The following is a 25,970-nucleotide window of genomic DNA, read 5'->3' as shown; positions in this document are numbered from 1 at the left end:
TGTGTACTGGCATTGAATGACAGTGGAGACGGATGAAATAAAGCGAGAAAAGAAAGTCTGTAAGAGAAGAACATTGAGAAGATTGTGGAAGAACCAAGAACACAGAAAAGCATGTGGGAAAGAGGAAATGTTGTCACTCCCTACACCTGCCTTTTCCTGTCCAAGATGTTGGTCCTTTTGAAACATATGAACATTGCTGCAGCTGACTTTTAGACTTTTTTGTCTAAAAGTCAGTTTGTCTAAAAATTGCAGTGTGACAGAGATTATTACACTGTTAAACATTTTAGACAAAGTCTGATATCTTTTTCTCCTGCTTCTAGTCTTTTCACTCAGAAAAGATATGAATAAACACAGTTTTCAAAATGTCAAGCAGCTCTGTCGAATGCACACAAACTTTACACAACATCAAATGTTCTGACTGCAAAAGCTTTTGCACACACACCATACAGATCTGGACTAGAGGCCAGGCTCACACACACGAGCCTGCCTCACGTGTCTGTGAGCAAGGATACTGTGTGTTTGTGTTATCTTGAATTATTCACTTGATTTTGATTTCCAAGCGGACTGTGTGACTCAATCATGTGATCAAGTGGCAGCACTGAGTACTCACTGATGAATGTGAAATCAGAAGCACTAGTGCATACTCATGAGAGAGCTTAGTGCACATGTGAACATGCACATAGATATTTTATGCTGCAGTTCTTTTCACCTTGATAATTACGTCAACGGGTCATGAGTTTATTTCATCGCTGTACATTTCAATCCACTGGATTGTACAAACTCCAAAAGATGTGTTATATTTCCTACAACAAGACTGAAAGAAATGTGCAGCATAAAAGGGCATTAAAAAATGAGACAGAAAGGAGCGAAACTCAGGAGAGGAACATCAAGTGGCTGAAGACTGAGCTTTGCCAAGCAGCAGCCCCGCCAACTTTGGTCCCTTTTACTCCTTTGTCCTTTTGTTTCTTTCAGCCTGCACATGTACATCCAATAAAAAGCTATTATTCCTCAAGGACATGCACGCATCAAGCAAAGAGCTGCAGTTCAAAGCAAACTCAAACTACTGCACAGACTCCAGAAGCACCTAGCTGCTCTTTCACATTCACACTGGTAGTCTTTGATGACGAACGTTTACTTACAGACTCTCACTGTGAATGAAAGGAAAGCTGCATCTATGTACAGTTAAGGTCGCCTACATGTGGTACATGGTCAGTGAGGATGTTGGCTGCTTGTACTGTATGCACATGGTTCTCACAGAGCTAGAACAAGCAGCACCATACTGACCCACAGTGTAAATGTACCAACGCTGCAGTTTATGAAAAGCTAACAGCTAAAAAATGTCACAGTTCCCACTGTTCACGTAAAACATACAAAACACTGTGGAGTCCAAATGTTAAAGATGTGTCGTTATCTATTCTTTATATAGTCACTGTTTACCAGAAAGATTTTAAAAGTAGAATCTTGTTTCTACTTAGAATTTATTTTTAATGCGTACAGTTTCCATCTAAGCACATATTTCTAAAACTAGTGTGGTATCTTCAGTTTTATTGTGAGTCCACAGTAAACATTTATTGTTTGTTCGTTTTTTGGGAGGGGGGTGGGGGTAAATTTGCCCTGTACAGTCTTTTATTTATTGTTTTCTATTTTATATTCTTTACTTTTGTGTGAGTCCTCGTGCTCCATCTGCCGTCACTTTGCTGCTGGAACATGTGACTTAAATATTGTAATAACTAATTTAATCCAGGATTCTTCAAAGAGTTGTTGTAGATGCTGATGGCTGTGGGCAGGAAGGATCTCCTGTAGCGGTCTGTATTACAGCAGGTCTGAAGACACTCTGCTGCTGTATAACAGTCTCATGAAGAGGATGCTCAGGGTTGTCCGTAATTTTCTTGATTTTATGAAGAATCCCTCTTTGCACCATCATCTCCACTGGTCATCTCCACTCTGATGCTGCCACCCCAACAGGTGATGGAATAAGAGATTACACTCTCCACAACACACTTATTGAAGGACCCAAGCTTCCTCAGGAAGTACAGTCTGCTTTGACTCTTCTGGTAGATAGCTTCACTGATCAGTCTCTAGTCTAGTCTGTTGTCCAGGTGGACACTGAGGTATTTATACTCTTCGACCACCTACACTTCTAATCCCATGATGGAAATAGTGTTTGACTTAACCCTATTTCTTCTAAAATCTACAATTATCTCCTTTGTTTTTGTTTACATTCAAGATTAGATGATTGTTTCTGAGGCATGACACAAAGCAGTCCACCAGCTCTCTGTACTTAGTTTCTTGTCCATCTCTGATCTAGCTGACGACTGCAGAGTCATCTGAATATTTCTGCAGATGACAGGTCTCTGTACACGTCAGACTTCCAATACAAGTCAGAGTAAGAAGGAATGGTGAGAGTACAGTGCCTGTGGTGCTGCTGCGCTGCTAAACACCTGGTTAGACACGCAACTGTGGTGTGTTTGTCAGGTAGTCACTGATCCAGGCTATTGTTGAGGCCTCCACCTGTATCTTCTGGAGCAAATCAGGCTGAATTGTGTTGCACTGGAGATACAGTGGAGAAGTCAAAGAATGTGATCCTTACAGTGTTGCCTGCTTCGTCCAGATGACAGTGAGACAGTGGGTTTGTTGAAGCAGATGTATGATGGAGTCTTCAACTCCACTTCACAAACTGCAGGCGGTCCTGATATGTTCTTGTTTGCTTACTCAGGTGGGCCAACAGGAGAATAACTTGGTGACCTTTTTCCTTAAACAATCACACAAACTTAGAATTGGGACTAACTGGATGGTCAGTCAGGTCCAGTAGTTAAGTTAAACTGAGTTGATCATTTGCTGTGAGTCTTTCATGCACATATGACTGTTTGGACAGTCATAGCGACAACATTAGATGACAAATTTTACACTTTGAGGTTTTGGTCCTACTGGATTACAACTTCCAAGAACTTGGAATCTTATTGGATTATATCCACACAGAGATAGGCACGTCGTGGCCAAGGCATGCCCATTCTGTCCAACCTGTCTCCTCTCTCAGATCAGAACAAAATCAGCATAATCTCAGAGTAGGTTAATGAGAAAAGTCCACCGATTTGATTGTGCGATCATTATGATTTGATGTGGCTTTTGCTTTGTTCCTGCTGAACTGCTTTTAAAAACATGCCCTGCATTCAAAAAGCATAAAACCTGCATATTATTATAACATCTCTCGAAGGGCTCTTACAGGTCACGCTAACCTTAAAATTAACAGTTAACTTAGTTTTCAAGGCCACTAAATGTAACCCAGTTATTTACCAAGCGCACAGATTTAGAGGAGAGCCGTTAATAACCGGTGTGACGGTGCACCAGGGCCACCCTGGCAAACATGCCTTCAAAGGGACCAGGTTCGTCTCCCATAGGGACTCAGTATCAGTTAGAGCTGGGCAACCATCTAAGCTCTGTTTGCCTGTTGGGTAATACTCATCAGAGATGAGTGGGGGTTTTTTTTTTAATAGAGAACCTGTTTCAGACCTCCCTGTGTTGGGGTGCCTGATCCACAGTAGACATTCACACGCTGGTAGTACTGGGCAAACGCCCACTACCAGCTTAAATTAGTTTCTGTTAACCTATGAGGCTAATATCCATAGGATCAGAGACTTGGACCTTCTGAATGGAGAGCGGGTCCTGACCTCTGTACCAAGGTAACTGGTATCTAAACAATGCCTTTCACCTACAAAGTTGTCAACCAAGCACATATCCTGACTTCCCAATGGCCGGACAGGCACAGAAAACACCACAGAAACTGTCCAGAGATTGAGAGGGGTAGACCCAGGCACAGACAATGATGCAGGAGAGAATGTTTCAAACTGAAAACGAGCCTTTATTTATGGCTGAAAAGAAACACTGTAAGAAACCTAAACTGGAGACCGCTAAACATAAACCTGGAAACTTAGAACTAACAACCTAGAACCTGGAAACATAGCTGGAGACAAACTTGGGCAGAGAAACACCGGGGACGATACGCAGAATGACACGCAGACGCTCCGGCGAAGAACAGAGGTAACCACACACTAAATATACACAGGAGAGCAAAACAGAATACATGACCTGGGACACCTTCAAAGTAAAACAGGAAATACAACTGGCTCAAGGACACGGAGGACATGGAGTACAGGGACCAAAACCTAAGAACTAGAGAAACAAAACAGAAACCATCACAATAGCAGTGAAACCCCAGATAACAACAAAGATCAATAATAATACAGAAACCAAAACATTGGGTCACCGACCTCGGACCGTGACAGTTATTGGCTTGCGAGTTGTGAGAATTTTCTGTGTCATGAAAGTAACTCTCTTTTGACCTGGCTAAATCACCATGGTAACTTATGCTGAACACATAACCTGATTATATTCAGATTTTCACTTTAAAATCTTTAAAAGTGCCAGAGTTTAACAGATTATTTAATTTACAGCACGTTTTAAGCGAATCAGTCCTGCCTGGTTGACCAGACCCATCTGAAATTTGGTCAGGGAAGCCTTAAAGAGTTGGTACTACTTTATTGAGTAAACTCAGTTTTTTTCAAATGGCCTTAGTGTTTCGCTACGAAGTACAAAAAATACTGTAACTTAAACACGCATTTCTAATCTGCCCCAAACTTCACATTTGATGAAAGTCCCAACAAATAAGCAACGACAGCCAGAGCAGCACCTAGTGGGAATAGGAAATGTTGTTTGCTTTGAGTGTTCTTCCTCACAGGCTGACTACATCCACTTAGAAAGAGGTCTGTATAAACTTCCAGCCTTGATGATGCCTTTGTGTAAAAATGATGGCTTTTCATTTAACGGCAGGCTCTAGTGGCATGGCATGAAAAAGGAAGTTGTAATTGAGGGGTTAGGAAATTTTTAAAAATCATAACATTATTCAGTAAAAAGGACTAGATGTTACAGTCCCTGATAATGCATTGCTTTAGATGGAGAGACTCTTGAGGGATGGCTGTTATGAGGAAAATCAGTTTAAAGGTTTATAGGTCTTATTAGTGGGTGTGGGAAGCTGGCTCCATACCACCCCCTACAAAATTTCCGTGAAGCAGGCCCTGTGGTAGGTTTGTCTGTGTTTGAGGCTGAAACAGACAAAAACATTATGAGACATTTTAAATTTAACATTGACAGACAGACATTTTATTGTCAGTCAGTGTACAAGGAATGGAACATTTTTGGAGTTGGCTCAACAAAGGATGAAAATGTATCAAAAATATGTTAAATATGTAATAAGTTATGTTGCATCCAGCTCTCATCCCGCACAGCTGGTCACACACTCAGTGTTCAACACTGACATAAACTTAACATGTGTTCTTGTGCAATGTCTAGCAGGCACAGGAAATGTGCCTTGTTTATGAAACAGACAAATTAGAATTATCTGAAAGACTGCAACAAATGTCTCGAATGAGTCGAGCCCGACATCCGGCACACGTACACAGCAGCAGGCGCGATGCGACGGTCCTATCGCTGCTGCTCGCAGCTTTAATATGGAATATGAAATAAGGGCCTAAAAATAAGATTAATTAGGCATCATTTACTTTCAGCTATTCATCTACCTGCCATTCATTTACATATTAATAGGAAATGGAAGGACAATCTAACATTCATTTACTTTCTCCTTTGGGCTCCCACATCTGGGTTCATCATCTTCTATTATAAACTGCACAGCAATATTACATTGTGTAATCAGTATTTGAGTTCTAAGGGCAAACTGTGTCATTAAATGTTGTAGTGTGACTCTCACCAAACATTTAATGGCAATATACCATCATGCACCTAATCCAGTAAATGCCCCTTTTCTTCACAAATTTTCCAAATAGCCCCCCCACCTCATCACCCACCTTCACTTTTGATACACACTCTTACACATATGCAGCTATATATAACAACCTGCTACATGTCTCCCATTCAACATTCACAGACCAACTAGTATCATATTATGATTCTTGATGGCCAGAGCTCGTTTAAGTCCCTGGCTTTACATAAAACTGTAAATAAGTGAAAGATTACTACAAGCCTACTTTAAACAGCAGGAAGCCTCTAAGGCTGAGATTACACTCCTTTGCTTCCTCTGAAAACATCCATTTGCTTAAAAGTTAATCTCACACAAATGGAAGAGATAAGGATGTGTTATAATATCATGCTAGAGTAGTCTTATAATGAGTATAAAATAAGATAAAACAACAAACCGATGGAATCTGCTCACAGGTGTATGTGTTTTTCAACTTTTGGCAAAAGTCTTTACACATTTCCTGCTAATTTCTTTTCTCTCTCCAGGTATATACAACAGATGATATATACCAGGAGAGCTAATAGGGACACTTCTTTACATATGAAAGGACCCTTAAAGAATATTCACCGTCTCAGAAATGCCAGTGATTTCGTTGTTGGAGTTGGAATGAGCAGAGTGCAGTGAAGCACATTTGGATCACTGTAAAACCTTTAACATCTGGAAATGCACCTGTTTCTTTCTGCTTGCATTATCAATTTTTATAAAGATTCCTATCTGTTTAATGCATGGTGACACTGTTTGTAACCCACGACTGAAATGCCACCGACTGTACCTTTCCTGCAGGTCTCACACATTAACGGCATCAGTGCGTTTGAGTTTACTGCAAGCCAGCTTTCAATAAAAGCTTTTAGATCACAAATGAGGTTAGAAGGTGTTAGAATACACAGCATTCGTTTTCCAGTACATATCAAGTCGCAAGTTTATGTTCATCAATCACGTTAATATTTCACACAGTCACAAACATGATCAATTCGAAACATTCATCGTGTTACTGGCATCCCATCTAGGGTCAAGGTCAAGGTTGTTCCCCTTACTGATGACGTCTCATACATTAATTTTAACATTAAAATTGTTCTGTTAAACGCTTTGACCTCTGGTGTCCCAAAAAGATGAAAATTTTAACAAAAAAAGGGGTGGATGTTTACCTAACCCTACCCTAGATGCGGGTGAGCTGATGGATGCTACAAGGTTAACATCAGCACTCTCAACACCTCTGTTCTCATCCTTCACAGATACTCACTGTCTGCTGCAAGTCAGGGATCAAGACACGGATAACCAGTGAGTTCGTGTGAATGTCGTCCATGCGGTTCTGCGATGGCTCTGCAGTGGCCCTTATGGTCTCATAGATGGTTTCTTCACGGGAGCTCTCGGAGGCACAATCATCAGAGTAGTCGGAAAAGCTCTGGGCCATCTCATCCTCACTGGAGGTGGAGCTTTGGGGCATAGTCAGCAGGCCCGGGGGATTCAGCTGGGACAGAGAAGCAAACAGGAAATAATATCAGGCTCTTGCAAATAGCTGATTAATAAAACTAGATATTCAAATTGAATAATCTCCCCCTGTTCCCATCAGACACCTTCTGTTATTTCAGACAGCCGTCAAAGACCATGCATGCTACTTTGTCTCATCCATCCTGTGCTAACATCTGGTTGCTATTTTTGTTAGTTTATTCTCATCCATCCTGTGCTAACAGCTTGTACAGTGGGCTTCAGTAAACTCCCAGAGGTACTGATATCACCTAATATATGCAAAAAAATGGTCTGGCTCATTAGTGCTTACTGTATATCACTAAATGAACTTCACGAGGGTGAAATATGCACCTGAGAGTTCATCTATTCCCTATGGCCGAATGATCCACTGTCAACATGATTCATGGTCTTATCAGTCAATGCCTCCAGCTGTGTTCTTGTAAGTGACCTGGGCAGAATGAAGATACTGAAATAACCCGAATGTCTAATTAATTATATTTTCAACTTAGAATTTTCTCAGAAGTCAGTGTAGGATTTGGAGGTTAAATGTTTTATATTAATTAAATACTAACGAGTAATATCCCCATATGTCATTGACCTTACCCTGACAAAAAAGATGGCTCTCTTCTTATAACAAGTAGCATAACATGCTAGTTTTGTAATTAGGTTAATCAGTTATTTTTTTTTAAAGTAACTCATTAAAACAGTGACCAACGCTCACACTGAACTATTCTCACTGTTAACATTAGATAACAGTTAGAGGTCTATCATAAGTACTAAACACAGACAGAGATTAAATGGCTTTTAGGTAAAACCTTCCCAATGCATAACTTCTTCTTCATTTCATTCATTAAATATTATGTTTCATTTTTTAAAATCTAATCTATGACTTTTTCTTTAACTAAAGAAAACACTTCAACTTGGAAATATAAGCAAAAACCCTGTAAGTCAAAATCTCAAGGTTATAGTTCAACATGGGAAGTGATCATGCTAACATGTGTGTATTTCACTCTACTTCTTTTCCGAGTGCCAGCAAGATGCAATATTTAACAAGATGACTTTTCAAACATCTGTCTGTTTAACTGCGTCTGCTGCAAAAACAAAAACCAAACAGAAAAGAAAAAACCCAAACCTGGACTCTGCCACAGGTTCATAACTCTAGGAACAACAAGTAGGCCTGCAGTGCGAGAGCGAAGTGCTCTAATAGGGTGATATGGTACTACAAGGTCATTAAGATAAGATGGGGCCTGATTATTTAAGACCTTGTATGTGAGGAGCAGGATTTTGAATTCTGATTTAACAGGAAGCCAATGAAGGGAAGCCAATACAGGAGAAATCTGCTCTCTCTTTCTAGTCCCTGTCAGGACTCTTGCTGCAGCATTTTGGATCAGCTGAAGGCTTTTCAGCGAGTTTCTGCTGCGGACTTTATTCTGTAAAGTGTATAATTTCCTCCCATGCTTTTCCAGTCAGCATGTGGCCAATTACAAATGCACTCGAAGTGTCACGTAACATGTGTCATGTTTGAGCATTCAAGTGATACGAAGTACTGTGTGAATAAAAATGTACTACAATAAAGACACAAAAGAGAAGTCACAACAGACGTTTAGAGGATTTTTGATCATTAGATTATATGTAACACGGCTTTAGTTTCACGGGAACCAATCCATGCTGCACTTGTTGCTGACAGTTTATATACAGTGTTGTGTTTGCCCCCTTTATGATTTCTTAGACTTTTCCACACTTTTAAATCAAACTTAAATATTTCAGGTCATCAAACAATTTTATTATTAAAGAACGATAACCTGAATAACCACAAACTGCATTTTTTAAAGGGACAAATGTCAAACCTACCTGTCCTTATGTGAAAAAGTAATTCCCTCCTTATTTATCACATTTTTATTTCATTTCACTTTTTGGAAACCTGAGTTCCACTAGCCACATCCAGGCCTGACTGCTGGCAGAACTGCTGAATAAAGAAATCACCTGAAAACGTGCCAGAGTGAAGTAGGCTAAAAAATGTCAGAAAGCAACACAAACACAATCTAAAGAAACTACTGAGAAGCAAACGTTTGACTTTTACCAATTTGGAAAGGGTTGCAAAACCATTTTAAGGACTCACTGTACCGAGATGTCAAGTTTTCAGCTATCTGCTCTTTGGAAATCACCTTTTTGTTGCAAAAATACTCTTTTGTGTCTGTCAGACTGAGCTATCGTTGGTGTTAGCTTCTGTTATATGTCGACAAAGCACTGATTCATTTCTAGAGTTAGGTGCCATTTTAAGCTTGAATGATTCATAGGTCAGTTTGAAGTGGTTCAAATTTTTTTTTAAATTGCTCTAAAAATTAGAAGAAAAATTAGTACAAGGAGTGGACTGAGAAAACGGTGAAAGAGCTCCCAATGCCAATCAAAAAACTTGAAACGACCTTCAGAAAACCTGGAGAAGTTTTTCTCAAGACCACTTTCAAAAATGAGAAGACCGACAACCTGCAAATGGAGGAAATGTCGAACTCTTGTTACAATTCATTCATTTTGTGGGCAAAAGAGGTGCAATGATCACACCAAAAGCAAAAAGTGCAAACTTGAAAGAGGTGAAGAAGATCTTAAGGGAAACAACAACACCCTTCAGACCCTTAAAGATTGCTAAAACCTCTGTTTACTTATTCACAGGACGAACGACACTGAATCGATTAAAACAAGATTTGGAGTCCAGATTTTACAGAAGAATGTTAATTTAGCAGTCCGTTACCTGAAACCTAGGGTAGGCTGGCTGATCCAACAAGACTATCACCTCATAAGTAAATCAAAACACAAAGAAAAGTCCCAGCTGTTGGAGTGGTTACTCAGTGTTCAATTATGATAGGAAAAGCAACACTGGCTGAAACTGAGAAATAAAAGAAAGAATATCTACGGAGCTTCTGATTTTAACCAAACCTGTGCAACTCCACATGAGCTTCCCATGCATGCCAACAAGTTAATTATTAATCATAACAGGCCACAAGCACACACACAACCACACAAACAGTACGATTATCGGAGGAAATACATTAATGAGACACAGTCCTCTCATGCAGGGTTTAACTTCCAATGCCCAGTCTCCAACATGAATCCTAATTCTGTGCTTTTAAAAAAGGCAATCGAGGACACAAATAATCTCTTGATAATTATCAACTGATTTCCATGATAATTAATTCATATTTAATTCTTTTTCAACAACAACACCAACAGATCAGACATGCTGGAAAGCATGTTGTCTGAAACATCTTCATGGCGATCATTATGTCATGGCTGAAGCTTAACTGCATGTTAAAAAACTAAACCTGACACTAAACACAAGTTATATTTAGATTTATGTGACTCAAGCCAAGCCAGTCTGTTTCACTTACCATCAGTGTTGGGGAGTAACGGGATACATGTACCACCGTTACGTATTTAAAATACAAAATATGAGTAACTGTATTCCGTTACAGTTACTGTTTAAAAAGGTGGTATTCAGAATACAGTTACTTTGTTGAAATAAATGGATTACACGGCGGTATTTTCCTGTTTCATATGTTAGGCTGTCCCCTCTCTATTTTTGGTAATTCCACGCCGGTGGAAACCCAAACAAACACACATTAAGAGGCTCTAATGTCTGTGTCTCAGTCTCGTGGCCCATGCCACCTCTACTTGCGGCCTGCATGATGACGTGAAGACATATTTTTTAAAATTATTATTCAAAAAATGATTTAGGACTGCTTTTCTATACGAGATCGCTGCAAAAAGTGCAGCCTTACCTAATGTCCACCTACTGTTACTCATTTTATATTAAGATTTAAAAATCTAGTTGGTATGGCAACTAACCTTCAGTAACAGTAATAAATCACACAGCAATAGTAAAAAGCATGATAACATATTAAGTAATCCAAAGTATTCAGAATACATTACTCTCATTGAGTAACGTAACGGAATACGTTACAAAATACATTTTGGGGCATGTAATCTGTAATCTGTAGTGGAATACATTTTAAAAGTAACCTTCCCAACACTGCTTACCATCAGGCTAACATCATTCCAGATTACTTTGGTGCAGTGACTGAATAATAGGCATATAGAGGCGCATTATTCCACCGAACGTAGTGTTTGATGCAGTCCCAAAGTTTGGCCCAACTTTGGGAATGATTGACAGTTTTCAGGAGATTACATCATTCCAGCGACTTCGACAGATAAACCTCATTAACTTGATTCTGAAACATGCACACAGCCACATCTATCAGGTTTCTATTGTACAACCCAATCACATGGAAGAACTTCTGTGGGGACTAAAATTCACTTGCTGGCTTTAAATGTCTTCTCTTCCTCTGGCTGCTCTTTTGAAAGTGAATGTGTGCATGAATGAAAGTGTGTGTGACCTGAGGTGGAGGGAAGGAGAGGGAGCATTTCCTTTTTGTTTTATTTATTTACACACACACACACACACACACACACACACACACACACACACACACACACACACAGAGAAGAGGTTATTTTGAGGACTGTGCATAATAGTTTCGGCAGTTCCATTTTCTGTATGGTATTTTAGACGACACAAGAACGTATTGTGAAGAAAGTTAAATGAGCCAAAGATACTGTAACTAAGGATACAGTATAGTGACCAACAGGAAGTGTTCCTGAGACATTACAAGGCGATGTCCTTTACTAAGAATGTTCTGTTGATGTGTTAATGCGCAGTGTAACGTCACCAAATGTTCTGCAAACCCAGTGCAGAAAATCCTGAATGTCTCCTGAAACAACATACAATTTAAGAAACTCTACATTACATTGTCTGTTCTCAAAATATTACATTTCTTGCTGAGTATAACAATTGTCACAAAGCCTTTTCTAGTCATCTCTGAACATGCTTTCTATCACAAAGACTTTCTTGGAGTTTTTAAGTACCTGAGAGAACATGCAGAGTTCGATAATGAACACATTAATTTGCTTTGATTTGCATGACTTGAATATTCATCTGAAAAAGCAAGAAAAACAGGGCGAGAGGAAGCCCAAAGAGCAATATTCTCTGCGGCTGAAATGTCTGTGACACAAATAGATTAGGGGTATGCTGATCACCTGTGAAACTAAAACATGGAGTTAGTGCTCGGAGCCATTAGAGCAGAAGAAATGCATTAAATACACTTTCTGCAAACAGTTTTAATTGCTCTTTGAATTAAATTTAGCAGAGGCTTTCTTTCACTGTCAATCAAGGGCACTCATTCCTTTATTTTAGTGTCTGCAGGATTGGAAGGGAAGGGGGAGCTTAGGATGTCTTCATTGTTATCTCTGCGGTTGACCAGTAGGCCATGAAAAGGTGACAGGGAAGGTGTCAGTCATGATGGCGGATGGTTGCACTCATCAGCTGGGTGACTTTCCTTTGCTGTGAGAGAAAGACTGGCATCCTACCAGCTCAGACAAATATTAAACACACACTGAAAACCAACCATCTGAGTTTCACCTACTCTACATACTTTAAATTACTGTAAAAACAATCAACTGCTGCTGTGATGATCCCAGTGCTACTTAGACTAACCACACACTGTAAATAAGCCAGTAGAGAACGTTTGCCTGTGCAACTGACACAGAGGCCAAACATGAAACAAGAATACAGTATTTCTCACTGACAGACTGAGCTTTAGGAAACTCATTTACACTCCATTAGCTTGAAGTCATCTGCTTGTGCTGGAAGCCTTTTTCCTATTTGAATCTTCTACCTAACTGTACATGACAGACAGCTGGATTCAAACAGACTTTGTCTATTACAGTCTCAAATATAGAGATTTGTAGCTGCTTTCCTTTGGTAACAGTGATAACCATGAAGTTTGAGTTGCAAACATTTTAAAATGACAGAAACTAACCTTTATAATCATGTCACGGTTTGCACTGGCAGACCACGTGGAGGGGGGAAGAAGACACAAATGTAGACACTTGGAGCAAACTATAATTTAACAAAAGGCAAGCTGTTTATTTGTGGCTGGGAAAAGGTACAAAACAAAAGGCAGATGCACACTGAGGTGAAACTAACCAGAACTAAACTGGGAAAAACTGAATGCTAAATCCTCCCTTAGTTATGTTGCAATAGACGTAGGCTGCCGGGGATTCCCATGATGCTTTGAGTATTTCTTCTTCAGTCACCTTTCTCACTCACTATGTGTTAATAGACCTCTCTGCATTGAATCATACTTGTTATTAATCTCTGTCTCTCTTCCACAGCATGTCTTTATCCTGTCTTCCTTCTCTCACCCCAACCGGTCGCAGCAGATGGCCCCGCCCCTCCCTGAGCCTGGTTCTGCCGGAGGTTTCTTCCTCTTAAAAGGGAGTTTTTCCTTCCCACTGCTGGATAAACTGATGAGATGACTATGTCAGCAGTACTTACAGGCTGCATGGTTAAAAACAAACAAAAAAACAACCCCAAAACATGTTTCAAAAGACCACGATAATCCTTAGACATCTACAAATAAAACACTTTTGGGTTGTTTTTTTTTTTTGCTTTTATCTGCTCCCATTACGAGAGGGTCCCTTTATACTGGCTTTTGATTATCTGGGCTTCCGACCAGTCACATTGTGACTGTGCAGCCAGTCTACAGCAGTCCACATGACATTGAAATGCTGCTGTAGTAAATGAAAGAAATGAAAACATTTTTCAGCAAGGCTCTTCAGCTGTAAATTTGAAAACAGGAACATTTCTGTTATCTGATAGTCTATCTACTACTCAATTACTGCGGTGTAGTATGAATGGCCACGAGGGAGGTCTTTATTAGCAGAAAAAGCTGTAAAATATCTATGCCCTCCTTCACATTTTCCAAACCCATTAGAGTCAATCCCGGGCCAATTCTGGGCCCCGGGCCTAGTGTTAGACACTCGTGGGCTACAGTGAAATCATTTGGAGGACTACGTCTGTGCAGTCCTACAAAATCCTAACTGTGCATTGCTGGAAGTAGATGACAGATGTGTCTGATGAATGCTGATTGGTTGACAAGTGGGCCAGAATAGGAAAGGGAGCAACAGCGGAGTTCAATGGCAATGTGAGAATCGTGAAATAAACATCAGTCATCAAAAAAATACAGCATGAAAAGTGCAGAGAGTAGCTGAAGACATAAGACGACAATATAAGCCAGAAGCAAGAAAGCAGGAAAAATTCTGACTAAATAAGAAACTGAAACAAAAGTATCTAAGTGAGCAAGATGGCTTTGAATTAATTAGTTCATTAATTAATGAAAAAAGTGAGGCTGAATTATTTCCAGCTAAAAAAGCTTGAGGCTCATAATTTTGTTTCCACTGAGATACTCACTAGTAAAGTAAAAGTAGTTGTAAAAACAAGGTTAGTATTAGTATTCAGTTTAAATATGTGCATTTAAATTTTGTAAGACAGCCAGGCTTTGTTTGTTGGGGGTGGCTGTAGCTCAGGCGGTAGCACACGTCATCTGGTAATCTGAAGGCTGGTGGTTTAATCCCTGGCTCCTCTAGTCTGCATGCCGAATGTCCTTGGGCAGGATACTAACCCCAAGTTGTTCTCTGATGTATCCATTGGAGTATGAATGTGTGTGAATGTTAGGTTGAAAGCACCTAAACATAGAAAAAACAAGTGCTTGTATGAATGGGTGAGTGAGACATGTCACAGTCACACTGGGCCTCTTTCACAAGCAAATTTAGAAGTCCCTGCAAATCCCATTTTTCCTTGCTTTTCCAGCTCGACAGTGAAGCATTACTCCAAGCTTTGACATCCAACTTCAGAGTCAAATGGAACGCATTATTACAGTGATTGTGATTCACCAACATACGTATGGTGATAGGAACAAAAGAAGGCGTTGCACAAGTTTCATGACTTCAGTAGTAATTTTGCAGACACACCTGTTTATTGTGCAAGAATGTTTCCACACACATACTGTATTAAAGAACGAGGCCCATTGTGTCCCTTCTTTGAGTCAAGGCTCGACTTTCCTTGTGACATTTGGTCGTGGTATTCTTTTTATTATCAAGATAATACATCTCATTTGTGTCTGAGATTTCTCAAAGACCAAATACAGCAGTGATAAATATCACTATCAATATGAATTAAAAAGGAGGTCACTCTTTTAAAGACTGACATTTTGCAGCAACAATCAGCAGTCACGCTGGTGGGACTCTGTCAAAGAGGAAGCACAGAGAGCAACTTACCTATTATTTATGCCTATTTATTAAAAGATGGACACAACTTTGTATAACCACCAATTCAAAATTTTTTAACATAAAAATAATCATTACTAACGCCAAAAGCCAACAGCACAGTCAAAGCTCATATTCTTGCATTATCTCCACTTGCTGCTCCATCCACAGAAGGTTGTGTTGTCATGTTGTTTAAAGGTTACCTCTGGAAAGGGGTTAAAGCAGCAAAGGGTCAACTCCAAATATCTGGAAACACCCTTTTGAAAAGGCATTTATAGGACACTGGATAACACTGTAAAAACTGTTTACTAGGAAATGCTGGAAATGTTAAGGCTGGAATGCCAGCGAGTTATTGGGATGTTTATTGTACTCTTTAAACAGATTTAAAGGTGATCCATGTCTTGCAAAGAACATGTTTTGTTTAACTGTAATTGAAAGGAAGCAGAGCCTGTCCAATGTGTAGCTTACAGAAATTCATGCTTTTTTCTCTGAAATGTTAAGTTGTAACAAATAGAAAAACCACACGTCTTGACTAAGCATGGAATCTTTAGAATTCACAAATGCTCAGAATAATCTGTGTGCAGTGATTATTTGCTTCAGTTAAAATGCCAATTCAATTTACTGTTCACTTTGTGGATCAGCTGTAGGAGGGAGAGGCGGGGCAGAATGGCTCAAGGTGCTGTGTTCAGTTCAATTCCAGTTTATTTATATAGTGAAAATTCAACAACAGTTGCCTCGAGGTAAAGGACCTTTAATATAAGTGTAAAAACCCTAACAATCAGACAGTATCCACTGAGCAAACACTTGGCAACAAACGTGGAAATGAAGGACTCCTTTTTAATAAGAAGAAATTGGCAGAGCTACACCTGGTTCCATAGGAAAGGGACAGATACCCGAATACTTTGGCTCCCATTCTACTTTTATAAACTCTAGGAACTGAAAGTAAGCCTACAGTCTAAGAAGGAAGTGCTCTATTGGGATAATATAGTATTACAAGGTTCTCGATTATTTAAGATTCTTCAAGCCTGATTATTCAAGACCTTGCATGTAAGGAGATGTATTTTAAATTCACTTCTGGATTTAACAGCGATCCAGTGAAGGGGCACCAGCATGGGAGAGAGATCTTTCTAGTCCCTGTCAGTAACTTTAATGATGCTTATGCATAAGTTCAATAAGGAAGATCTATGGTCTCACATCTGTCCGCTCACAGGTGTTTTCGGCTAAATCTAAGCTTCACATCACTTCCACTTTCCCATGCTGTCGAGCTGTTTGTGACATCACTGGTCTAGTCCAATCACCTTCTCCAGGCCAATCAGCATTCATGCCGTGTACTTTAAATCTCACTGTGCATCTGTCATTCTAGACAGACTCCGGGGGATCCCGCTCTAATCCCTATCAGCACTGGGGTTCCGTTCTACCGGGACAGGTCATCAGAGTCTAACCCAATACCTCTATGTAAATTCTGTTTATCTTTTTTTTAATGACCTCTCCTTATTGAACTGCAGAATTTATTAACCTCCTAAGACCCGAACTCTTTCATGGCATGCATTTTTTAATTTCTCTTTGCTATTTGGGCTGATTGGGACCTGATGAATGTGAAAACAAAGAATGATCTTTTTACCTGATTTTGCTCTACAAGGGCCTGATATCCACTTATAAGGGTATTTGTTTTAAATTTCGATAGAACACTGGCAGTATAATGTCCTCGTAAGTGGATATCAGGCCCATGTAGAGTAAAATTTAGTATTTTGGTCTAGACAACCCAAAATGTGATGTCCACATATGTGGACGCCAGGTCCTAGGAGGTTAAGTGGGAGATTTTCAGGGAGCTTTCAAAACAGTAGGATGATAAGGCATTACAATAGCTCAGCGATGAACCAGTTTTATTTGATGGTGAGGAAGAAAAAAAGATCACTCCATCAATCCTCACAGTGTTACTGGAAGCTTGAATTAATGCCATTCAGAGTATCTTAGTAGACACCATATTTCTAAGACTTTTACAACTGGCTACTAAATCAACAGCTGAACATGGAAAAATATGAGCCAGTTGTCTTGTTGCACTGACACATCACACAACTGAGGCCCACCCTAGTCTAAACTGTGTGGTTGGAGACTTCTCTACTTTTATTGTCCTAGTCGATGGTTATCCTACAAGACAGAGCATTCCCAACGCGTAACATACCAACGATTTGTCACGCCCCTGTCGGTATGTTACGTGTTGGGATGTTGTGTATGTCAGCATACTTATTATTACTCTCAGCTAACTCCGTCTGCAATGTGAATGGCACTTGTTCAGTACACTGAAATGATCCTGACACATGAATCCATTAATGGATTATTATTTTTATTTTGCAATCACAGTTCATTAAAGTTACAGCCCCAAATTTTGGCAATGACACCAATGCCTAAACTAAATTTTAGTTGCCTTTGAAAGCCTTTGAAACGTATGAAGTGCTTGTGACTGTTTTTCACTGAATCATAGAAACATGTCAAAATAATCTAAATAAAAAATACTGCCGGTGCCAGCAGTGCCCCTCAGCCTCCGAGTAGACACCCCTACTTCGTTCTCAAGGTATCACAATCACAAGATCTTCAGTAAACGGCAGGGGGACAACAGGGGTAAGAAAGCGAAGCAGCAAAGTGTATGAAGCATAACATTTCTGGCCATAGGTGTTTTCCAGTGACCACTGAGGTAAAATTATTATTTGCCTCTCCATCATTTAGTCCCCTCAGCCAGCCAGTTTCCTCCAGAATCACTCACCAACTCTCTGGCATTTTCTCTCCTGACCAGAGGTTGCCATGCCACGTGTTTTAAGAGGGTTGGAAATCATATTTTGAAGTTGAATGCTATAAAATGAAAGACACACCTGACAGGTTTGTTATGACCCCCTACATGTCATCCCTACATTTGAGAGATGTTAAATGGTCTGACTTTTGTACAGCGCATTTCTACTCTCCCAGAGCACATGCCATATTCACCCATTCTCACACGAGCACTTTCTTCTATGATATTAAGAGCTTAGTAATTAACATTCACACACAATGATATGCCGACGGATGTATCGGAGAGCAACTTAGGGTTAATATCTTGCCTAAGGATATTTGGCATGCAGACTAGGGGGATCCAGGGATCGAACCAGCACCTGCGATCAGTAGATGATCTGCTCTACCTGCAGCCACCCCAATATATTAAAAAAAAGAGCATGAACACAAGGACATCCCAGGTAAACAGAATATCAGATTTATTGACCAGACAACAGCAGCTAGCATAGTATAAGACTATTCACATTTTTTCTAAAGAGGCTGCTTTGCATTTCTACAATAAGGGTTAGGGTTGGGTTAGAGTGTGCACTCAATTTCAAAAGATTAAAAACTTTAAAGCCTGTTACTAGTTGCACACTGAGGTTTGAAAAATCTCACAGTAATGGTAATACTAATTTAGTTTCAGAAAAATGTCAGCAGTCAGTTATTTTGTACACACTATGTCTTGTCTTGAGCTAACCTTGTTGAGAATAAATTATTTGTTCAATGAAAGTTGACAAACCAGGATTAAACTTCAAGCTATATCACTAATCCTCTTACTAACGCTACTGGTAAAATAACTTTAGATTTACCAGGAATGGCATCAGCTAACAACTAACCCATGCAAAAATATTCTGTCTACTGGATCAGTGTTTGATGTAAGCACACAAAGCTGACAAAATATCACATTTCCATCTACCATTAAGTCCTTGTAAGACAGCGAGCAGGCTGAGAAAATGTTACCCCACGAGAAACTGTACTGTACTGTAATTAAAGTTGATGCCAAATATATTATAAATAATATATTTACTTCCTTTACACTACATGACAGTACCCCAACAAAAGTACAGTTTTATACCTGTTCATGACCACATTATATTGATTTAAATAGAGTCACAACCAGCAAAGGTACAGATCTGACATCATCATAAGATGACACAACGGCAGGAAGAAAGTTGATTAACAAAGAATTATCCCAAAGATATTTTGGGTGTTATTGTTTCTCCAAGAATCCATCAGCATTAATTAGCCTCAGTTGAGTACATCTGCCAGCAGCACATGTCATACGTACAGGTGAAATCAGTGGTTGTTGACACCTAATTAACACCATTATTTATGTAAGTTCTTAAACTGTACAGTTCATTTAATTTAAAATAAAACTTTTATTAACTTTTATTATTATTCAACCTTCAGAACTTGTCAATTACAGCTAATATAAGACAGAATCTACTATTTCAAATTAAATATGACCAGTTTATACATAAAAGCTTCGTCTAAATATTAGTGGGAAGTTATGTGGCTTAGTGCAATTATCTGTCATGATACTAATGTCACGTTTTGATTTGTAGTTAAGCTTTTCTGTAGCATCAGAAGTTCATCTTTTAACTAAGCACGCCACATTAGCTCTTTATTTGATCACCTATCAATTTTGAAGACTTTTACCATAGTATCAGTGTCATGGTCCTGGGCCACGTTGGCCCAGTATTCTTAGTTTTCATGTATTTTGTTCCTTATTTAGGCCATGCTTCCTGAGTTGTTCTGTTACGTTGTTTCCTTATGTTTTTCCCCTTGTGACTCCTACCCCCTGTGTGCCCTCTGTGTATCTGTGAGCCCTCATCTCTCCTTGTGTTTTATTCCATGTTTTACCCAGCCCGTTATGTCTGTGCTCTCCCCGTGCTCTCTCTCCTCCTGTCTGAACCTCTGTGCACTTCCTGTTTTACTTTGACAGTCTCCCGTCAGTGTTGCGTTCACTCCTGTTGTGTCTTGTTATGATTATCAGTGTCACCTGTGTTTCCCCGTGTGCTCCCACTTCCCTCGTTAACCCTCTGTGTATTTATGTCTGCCTCTCCCTCAGTTCTGTGTCGCGTTCTCCCTCATGGCTGTGTGTTGTTTCCTGTGTGTCAGTTTATCCACGTCCAAGTTTAGGTTTGTTATGGTTTTCATGCCATTCTGCAATAAAGCAGCTTTTTGAGTTTAATTCCTGTATGGTGAGTTTTGCATTTGGGTCCTTCTCCTGGCTGCACACAGTCGAAACATGACAATCAGACCTTTAGTATGATAGAAAGTAGAGGTGGAAATCACCCGATACCCCACAACTATAAATCTTTCTAAAAAATATTTTGGTTAAGTGCTACAATAAAATGTATAGCGATTTCTCAGCTTTTTTTTAGCTGCACATTAAATCCTCAAGCTCACATTTGTCAGTAAGATAAAGTTATCTCTCTTCAGTTATTTATTCACTTTGGCTGCACACCAACACTAGCACTAAAATCTGCCATAAATATTGCCATAAGACAAAATCTTATCAGGAATCTGATCATAATCTTATCAGGAGACCCGTGCAATCATCAGATCCATGACTTTGTAGCTTAGAGGTAGTTTTGTGAAATTAACCATGTGCAGTACTGGACGATTATTCAGTTGAGCCGATTTAATGGTCGCTTACTCAGGTAATGTTATCTGATGATGGTGGTGCATGAGATGTCCCCCAGGTATTTTAATTCACTTAATAAAATATCGATATTTGGTGTCCCTGTTGATACAAGGCCACCATACAAAATACTGCAATACAATGTAGTATTGAATTCACAGTATCTTAGCTGTTCCTAGGACTATGCAGCATAACATGCAGTGGCCCTGCCTGTCGTCCTGCCAGAAACAGAGTAAAACACAGAAAAAAACATTTTGCAAGCCTTCACTAATTCCAACAGAAATTCCTATAGCATAGTTTAGAGGGTGAGACATTCCTGGTAGCCTAGCAATAGTCAGGTGACAATGCAGCACGTTGTTGTAAACGTATGTCTGAAACGTCTTGATGCATTCTCAATCATCCAGGAAAGTAAATCTCCAAAAGTTGAATCTGTTCATCTGGACGTAGCGTTTTGTGGGAGAAACGTTTCGTCACTCATCCAAGTGACTTCTTCAGACCTCTTCAGACTGAAGAAGTCACTTGGATGAGTGACGAAACGTTTCTCCCACAAAACGCTACGTCCAGATGAACAGATTCAACTTTTGGAGGTATGTCTGAAAGTGACACAAAAGTACCTGATGTGACAACATTTAATTACCAACCCAAAAGTACCCACACCTTAACAAAGTAGTGCGCAGTAAGTTTGGGTCAATCGTTTCACACATAAACTCAACAAAAAGCAGCTCCCACTGCTCACTGATTGACAGTGATGTTCACCACTGTCTTCAGATTGCACTGACATCTTATGAGCCAGCAAAGAAATGTCTGTTCTTCCACTGAGAGTGTCAGAGGAACTGTTTTCTACATATCACATAATGTGACTTCATGCCTAAAAGCAGCTGTTGACTAAAACAAACCTGTGAGCCTCAGTGTTACACTTTAAGATGTGTCTGGATCAGATATTACCAAAGAGCTTTGTCATAATGTGAAATTCAACAATATGCCATTATTATTTTTATCAGCAGTATTTTGAAATGTGATTTTTTTTTACTATGTGCTTAAATATGGAACTTTACAGGAGTGCTAGACTTTTTTTCATGTGTTTTTTATGAAAGTAAAATTTCCCAGCACTCATTCTATATTTACATTTTCAAACTTTGGGTCATAAAATATTTTGTACAATTTGGAGATGGTTGAGCAGGACTTGTTCTAAACATTTACTATTTTGAGATGGGATGACCCTATTAATACCTAATACTTTTTTCTTAGTTCAGTTAGTAATTTTTGATACAAGTATATTTAAATAATAACATGGCATTAACATGAAATTAGACTTTTTTATACCTTTGTGTGTAGGTTAGGTCAGTTATGTTAAGTTAAACTTATTTATATTTATAATAAGTTGGCCTCAGTTTAAGTCTGTTTAGTAGCTTTTGTAACATTTTTGATTTTATGGACATTGTCACAATTTCTAATTTTTAACTGAAATAAAAAAAATAATTTTTTTTGGCTTACTGCTTAGTCCTTACTGCTGTTCTCCCATCAATTTCCTGTGAAAGACAAGAAGTTTATCCAATATGCAAACAACCAGAAAAAGCTGCTGGCCCTTCATCTTAACAAAATACTGGCTCCTTCTATACTCATTCAGTTTATTGATCTATTTAACATCAGCTGTGAGATATGCCACTAAGTAGATAAAATATAAAATTTTCTTTATTTGTTTATTTCGTCCATATATTTTTGAATTGTGTTATTCGTATCTACATTCTGACTCACTAGACTAAAAATATGATGACGCCTCCTGGTGACTATACATAAAATAGGTGGTTGCCAGGTGACTTCACTGCATTTTGTTTTACAATCCTTTGGTAAGCAGCTGGTTCCCAGATATTTAAGGTGATGCCCACTGAACTAATTGGTTGCAAGACAGTTGCACAGGTTGCTTGGTGGGAGCCAAAATGCCTCTAAACAATCATAGTCTCACTTGGACAAAATACAAGCCCTCACGGACAAATTACAGAAGGTTTGCAATTAATATACATCTGACTTCTAAATGCACAAGACTGCCAACACATTGCAATACATTTTATTTGTCTTATTAGTCTGTAGCACACCTCTTTGCATTTCAGTGAAACTCAGCATTGACAGCCTGACCATGGGGGACAAACTGTACACTACAGAATCCTGTGGATGTGGAATATGACAGGTATGCTCCTGTACACCACATCTCACACTCCTGAACTGACAAGGCTTTGGGGCTTGAAGACGACTCTTTGGGCTTTGGGATGTAGACCCAGCTCTCATCATTAGGTTTGGTTATCCCCAGGATTTCACAGAGAAGTTCCTCATGATACAGGTGACAGGAGTGATATCATTGCTATTCATCATCTGGCATCATATGAAGTATACTTCCACTATACTGCAGTTGCACACTGTTAAACACATGACGCTAGTTAGTTGGTCATTTAACTTGCTTGCTGCCACCTGATAATAACTCAAATCTACCCAGCTGATACATACAATTGGTGTCAAGGGCTAAAATACAGTTTAAAATGAGGTTTTTATTTTTAAAGTAAGATTATCACAACAGGGCTGGTAAAAATTTGTACACAAACGCCAGTTTCTTCCCTGAAAACATAAAAGTGACGATGCAAAGTCACTGACAGCCCAGCACTGAGAAGGGAAGAGATGCTGGACAAGGTGTGAAAGAAAGAACATCAGGTCCCACAAATCTGATCACATCTAAACACCGTATGTCTCATTACATAGATACAATACCCTTGGCAATTAGAGTGGTGCCTATAGGCTCATTTTAATAAACAAACGACATGCATAATTAAAATCCTATAATGCAGAAACAGATTACTGTAGTAAAGAGATTTTGTTCACATTTATGTACCACAACATTTTCTATTAAAATCAAAAATGATGCAAAATTAATATTTTAATACTAATTAAAACTTGAATACAATTTGACAGGAGAGACAATTAAAGATGTGATGGAGAAATGGACGGGATGTGAATATAGAGGGACAGAGATGAAGAGAGGCTAGTGTGACAACTGAAAAGAATAAATGAATGTCAGAATGAGATGTTGAAAACTACAGACTACACGCCTTTGGAACAGGAGTCGTAGGTTCGACTCCCGACCAGGGCGTCTGTATCCAGTAAAGGTCCGTAGGCTATGGGCTGGGGCATGAGCGAGAGACATAAACATGAAGCCATACCGGCTCAGACATCGCCCAGATTAATAAGGTCTGCGTCAGGTGTTGTGGAACCAGGATCCCAGGTGCAGGCCTTGTAAAGATGCCCCTGAGACAATCCAGCAGATAACAGCAGGGTGCAAGATGCTAGCAGGAATGGCATACATGGAACGCAATAACCAAGTTCGACTTCCCTCTGTGCTGCCTTGAGCTTGGCCTCTCATCTCCTGCTCCATGGAGGGTCAAGTTTTACAGCTTCACCACAATCTTTTCAGCTGCTCTCATACTCCTTCAATCCGCCAGTGTTTCTCGGGGCTTGGTATCTAATCTCGGAGGGCAGGGATGATGATATTTCCCCCCTGACATGACATCTTGGCTACTTCTTGCCATTGTATTTGTGTTGTACCTCATCAATCTGCAGTTATGGTAGCAGCTGCTTCTTCTGGGTGTTGGAACACTCAGGTCCCACATCCTCCTCATGTAACCCCTTCTGATGGGATTACTTTCGCAGTAGCATTTCAACAGCTTCCTATTCTCATCATTCCTTGTCCACTTATGTCTTCTTGTTCCAGAAGCCCACCTCTCATCAGTGTGTCCCGGTTCCTCACGCGGACATGACACCGACCGTGTTAATCTGTTAATTGCTGGCACGTGGTGGTTGACAAGGACTTAGAAGACTGCAGTTATAATAGATGTTGTAATGCCAGTGGACAACAACATCAGGAAGAGTGTGGATGAGAAATCAGAGAAGAACCAGGTGAGCCAATCCAACAAATGGGCTACTTTAGCTCACATTTCTGAAAAAGTTAATACCAAGAAAACTAAGTTTGTTGCAAACAGAGATGCATAGCTGCAGATCACTTAGGGTGCCGATGCCGAACCCTGACAGAACGTGCCATCAACGGACACGTGAGCCTCAGAACTGAACCACAGAGCAATGGCACAAGGCGGCCCGTTCTGATTAATTACATTTTCTTTTAGACCACGTGGATGGCTAGGTGTGTGTGTTTACAGTGTTGTACACTGTTGGAGATGGTGTGATCATTTGGACAATGGTCTGCTGGGAAACCGTGGGTTCTCCGATCCTGCATTGTTGCAGACAATAATAACAGAGAACATCTGAACCAGAACTGTTTGCTATCTTTGATGACAGAAATTCAAATTAATAATTTTCTGTTGACCAAATAATCCAAATGACTATTTTAAAACATAAACATCAAACTTTATTTATGACATTATTAAAAGTACTGTTTTGTCATGTTAAAGTAGAGTTAAAGTTACAGTAACTTTTGGTTTCTGAGCTTTGAATTATATAGATTTATAATCATTTTAGAAACCCTGTATGAGCAGTGATTTGCTTCAGATGAAAGCTGTCTCACTGCCCAACTGTACCTGAACATACAGTACCATTATCCCTTCAAGCTGAGTGGCAGCTTTTGTCCTCTTTCCCCCATGCTACATGTCACCACCATCATTCAGTAGCATTATGCCCTACGATTCCTTCCCTACTGACCCAACAATCAGACAGGATTGGAGTGAGTCCCCTGCTGAGACCTGAGGAAAGAGCAGCAAATGCAGCGAGGAAGGAGAAAAAGTGCAATACAGTGAGAAAAATGCTCTGCTTTTTTTTAAAGATGAGGTGGGGTGTCTTATAAAAGCAGGTTGAGCAGCAAAGAAGTCGGTAGTTGAGATAATGGAGGGACTGACATTCAAAGTCAGTGCTTGTTTGGAGTTAAATGAAGTGAAATCCTGCTGTGGTTCAAAAAAGAATGTATGTAGCATCTACCAAGGCCAATAAATACATGCCTCCCATATAAGTGGAACTTCTGCTAAATTACTAAGTCTATGGTATAAAATATCTAAGGCCATTGGCTCACAAGCAACCCCAGCATTTGGCTTTGAT

General features: G+C 39.6%; 1 protein-coding gene across 6 annotated transcripts in view; it reads right to left on the bottom strand.

The window, feature by feature from the left end:
- The window catches only part of shank2b (SH3 and multiple ankyrin repeat domains 2b), a 312,747-nt gene that overhangs the window by 201,966 nt on the left and 84,811 nt on the right, over positions 1 to 25,970 (bottom strand). For all 6 annotated transcript variants that reach the window (XM_025908243.1, XM_019365700.2, XM_025908253.1 and 3 more), the window contains exon 2: positions 7,050 to 7,277. In XM_025908243.1, coding sequence (XP_025764028.1) covers positions 7,050 to 7,253 — 204 coding nt within the window. In that variant the 5' untranslated portion in view covers positions 7,254 to 7,277. The remainder of the gene's footprint in view (positions 1 to 7,049; positions 7,278 to 25,970) is intronic.

The sequence above is a fragment of the Oreochromis niloticus genome, linkage group LG1 (genome assembly GCF_001858045.2).
Source record: "Oreochromis niloticus isolate F11D_XX linkage group LG1, O_niloticus_UMD_NMBU, whole genome shotgun sequence".
In the NCBI taxonomy this organism is placed as follows: Eukaryota; Metazoa; Chordata; class Actinopteri; order Cichliformes; family Cichlidae; genus Oreochromis; species Oreochromis niloticus.
The sequence above is the reverse complement of the archived record's forward strand: the minus strand, read 5'-3'. Positions and strand labels throughout refer to the sequence as shown.